The sequence below is a fragment of the Salminus brasiliensis genome, chromosome 15, assembly GCF_030463535.1.
Source record: "Salminus brasiliensis chromosome 15, fSalBra1.hap2, whole genome shotgun sequence".
NCBI classification, from domain to species: Eukaryota; Metazoa; Chordata; class Actinopteri; order Characiformes; family Bryconidae; genus Salminus; species Salminus brasiliensis.
The window spans coordinates 31,114,614-31,118,435 of NC_132892.1; the positions used below are offsets into that span (position 1 = coordinate 31,114,614).

Genomic DNA, 3,822 nt, shown 5'->3' on the forward strand with positions numbered 1-3,822 from the left:
GTCAGATACAGGTCCAAGGGGGACGTACTTGAATTGTCAGATCTGCTGTGGGGACACAAGGGGGACCTTTTTTTTATAGAAAATATTATATATGCATACATGTGTATATATATATATATATATATATATATATATATATAATTTTAATATTAAATATTACATTTTAATATACATTAAAATACATACTTTTATATATACATACATATATAAATATATGAATATATATATATATATATATATATATATACGTATGCATATATAATTTTTTTTTTTTCTATAAAAAAGGTCCCCCTTGTGTCCCCACAGCAGATCTGACAATTCAATTCATGAATCCACATGCTGCTTGTTACCCTGGCCAGGGAATTGAACCCCAGTCTACCACAAGGAGGGTGCTGTTGTCTCCCACTACACAACTGTTCTATACGCAGAAGTAATAGTGAAGTAATACTGACCCAACTATTTCTACACTATTAAAAAAGAGAAATGCACAGTGAGACGTTTTCAGCTTTCTAACATTTATTAGTGATTGCACATAAACTCCAGTGTAGCTTCACGCAGGACAGTGCCATTCAAGCAAAAATATGAAGATCAAGTAACTAATAATAATAATAATAATAATTTATGTAGGGATGTAAGATTAATATACATCTATATGAATAAATATAACAATTAAACACATTTCCAGATTCACTTGAGGGTTGAAATAGGTTCCACACATCAGAGACCAGGGGCCCAAGCAACACTGCGGGAGGTAAAGCTCAGTCCAGTTAACCTACTGATTACACAGGCGGCTCAGAAGCAGACAGGGAGAAGCAGCAGCTGCTGTAAAACACCACCCGGCTCAGAACACCAGCGATCGCCACACCGCCTCCGCCTCCAGCGGAGAGCCTCCAAAATGCCGTGGGATTTCTGTGTGTGTGTGTGTTGGTCGTCGTGTTTTTGGTGATGTACTGGTGTATTTTAAGGGCGTGTTGTGGGCGTCCAGGCATGTAGGGCACGGGTTCTTAGCGTGAGTCATGTAGCGATTTGGGATCCAGTGCATTCGGCCTCTTTCCTGTAAAAAATAATAAATAAATAAAATCCACTAATTTATCCGCTGCCCCGTCGTCAATAAATGCCGTTGCCTGGCAACCGCTGAGCTGCCACTAAAGTGCGAAGCCAAGTGCCTTCCTCTGAATTATGCGGATGATGAGCGACAGCAGAAGAACCCTCACAACGCCTAGTGCCAGACCTTCTAACGTCCTGCATAGCAGCATGTAGAACGCAGAGCGTTCACCAGAGCACCGACCCAACAAACCTGAACCTGACCTGCTTGGGAGGTTCTAGAACTCTAGATGTTCTCTCTCCAGTTAGAACAGCTCTAGAACAGCTCACACCGTCCTAAACCGTTCTCCTTCCATTCAAGATTGCTCTCCAGTAATCATGCGGTTCTAGAATGCTCTCCTCTATTCAAACTCTTCTAGAATGTTCTCTGCAAATGAAACATGTTCTAGAATGTTCTCCTCTAGTCACAATGTTCTAGAATGCTCTCTCCAATTCACACTGTCCTAAAATGTTCTCCTTCCATACACACTGTTCTAGAATGTTCTCACTTCATTCGCATAGAATGTTCTATAATGTTCTACATCCTTTTAAACTCTTCTGGAATGTTCTGCCCAAATGAAAAATGTTCTAGAATGTTCTCCCTTGGTCACACTGTTCTAGAAGGTTCTCCCTTAATCACTCTTCTACAAACTTCTCCCTCCATTAACACGGTTCTAGAACGTTCTATGTCAATTCAAACTCTTCTGGAATGTTCTCCCCAAATGAAAAATGTTCTAGAGTGTTCTCTCTTGGTCACACTGTTCTAGAAGGTTCTCCCTTAATCATTCTTCTACAAACTTCTCCCTCCATTAACACGGTTCTAGAACGTTCTATGTCCATTCAAACTCTTCTGGAATGTTCTCCCCAAATGAAAAATGTTCTAGAATGTTCTAGAATGCTTTCCCTCATCCACACTGTACTAGAATGCTCTCTCCAAAACAAACACTGTTCTAGAATGTTCTCCCCAAATGGCTGTTTCAGAATGCTGTCCCTCGGTAGCTCTTCTATAACTCTTCTAAACTGTTCTCCCTCCATTCACGCTGTTCTATCGTGTTTTCCTCCAAAACTTTAGTTTTACACTAAAGAAACACAGCTCTAGAACATTCTGCCCTCATTCATACCAACTCTAGAACTCGTTCAGGTGCCAGCGTTAGACCGGTAGTGTTTGTTGGGTTGGTGTGTTCCTGCGCTGTGAGGCTTACGCATGGTCCCTACGGAGTGCTCTGGACGCAGGCTAGAGTGTAGCAGAAGGGGGTTCTGGGCCCAATTGTGTTCTTCGAGGATTGCAAACTAGTGAGCATGTGTGGATAAAGTGTAAGACCTAGAACCTGATGAACCCAATGCCTCAGACTCGCCTCCTCATCCCCCCTCCATCTCCCTCTCTCTCCTCGTCTCTAACTCTCTACTTCTTGGCCTTGCCCTGGGCAGCGACGGCCTCCATGGCCTTGCGGACGGTCTCCTCATCTCCGAGGAACTGCATAGGCTTGAGGGGCTTCAGGTTCTTGTCCAGCTCGTACAGGATGGGGATTCCTGTGGGCAGGTTCAGCTCCATGATGGCCTCCTCGGACATACCTGAAAGAAACGGCTCCATGTGAACAAATTCTCAGTTAAAGCAATGTCTAGCAATGGTTGGAGGCAAGTACACTACATGGACAAAAGTATTGGGACATCTGCTTATTCATTGTTTCTTCTGAAATCAAGGGTATTAAAAACAAAAGAGTTTATCCTGCTTCTGTTAGAGTAACTGCCTCTACTATCCAGGGACGACAGCTTTCTACGGCATTGCTGTGAGAATTTGGTTGTATTCAGCAACAGGAGCATTAGTGAGGTCCGAATGTTGGACGATCACCACCAACCCATCCAGCACTGGATGGAGCACCACCATCAATCCAGAGAACACAGCTAGACAAGCTTTGTTAGCTATGGGTGCACCTGAAATTTAGACATGCAGTTAGCGCCATGTGGTGTAATTTGGGACGGGTCCTCACCCTCCAGGTGCTTGACAATTCCACGGAGACTGTTGCCGTGGGCAGCGATGAGCACCCTCTTGCCATCCTTGATCTGTGGGACGATCTCCTCATTCCAGAAAGGCAGAGCGCGAGCGATTGTGTCCTTCAGGCTCTCACATGATGGCAGCTGGTCCTCCGTCAGGTCGGCATAGCGACGGTCCTGTAATGACCACACCCCCGAAAATACCAAAAAAAGACACGGGTTTAGCAGTCCTATCTGGAGAGTTGCTGACTGGATCCTGGATCAGCTGCACTGCCTCACCTGGCTGATGGTGGAGTAGAAGTCGTGGTCGGACTCCATCGGCGGCGGCGGGATGTCGTACGAGCGTCTCCAGATCTTCACCTGCTCCTCTCCGTGCTTGGCTGCCGTCTCGGCCTTGTTCAGCCCCGTCAGGCCACCGTAGTGGCGCTCGTTCAGACGCCAGGTGCGGTGCACAGGAAGCCACATCTGATCAATGCTCTCCAGAACCAGCCACAGAGTCCTGATGGCCCGCTTCAGCACGGACGTGTAGCACACATCAAACTCGTAGCCAGCCTCTATAGGGGGGGAGAGAGGAAGCTTCACTAAAATGCGTCTCCAGCCTGAACAGAGCCCTCGCTTTACATTAGCCCTCTACGCACAGGGCTGCAGAGGTGTAATCAGGGCTTGTGGTGTGATTTGGGACGTGTCCTCACCCTCCAGGTGCGAATTTAGAAACAGATTGCTGTTGGTTTATTTATATATTTAAGT

The 3,822-nt window shown here is 45.6% G+C and overlaps 1 protein-coding gene across 1 annotated transcript in view; it reads right to left on the reverse strand.

Annotated features, from left to right (window-relative positions):
* Positions 1-498: 498 nt before the first annotated feature.
* Positions 499-3,822, reverse strand: part of pgam1b (phosphoglycerate mutase 1b) — a 5,117-nt gene continuing 1,793 nt past the window's right edge. Inside the window, exons 2-4 of the mRNA XM_072657446.1 lie at positions 3,355-3,629; positions 3,072-3,252; positions 499-2,655 (exon numbers count right to left, since the gene is read on the reverse strand). Of these exons, the coding sequence (XP_072513547.1) occupies positions 2,486-2,655; positions 3,072-3,252; positions 3,355-3,629 (626 nt within the window). The 3' untranslated portion in view covers positions 499-2,485. The remainder of the gene's footprint in view (positions 2,656-3,071; positions 3,253-3,354; positions 3,630-3,822) is intronic.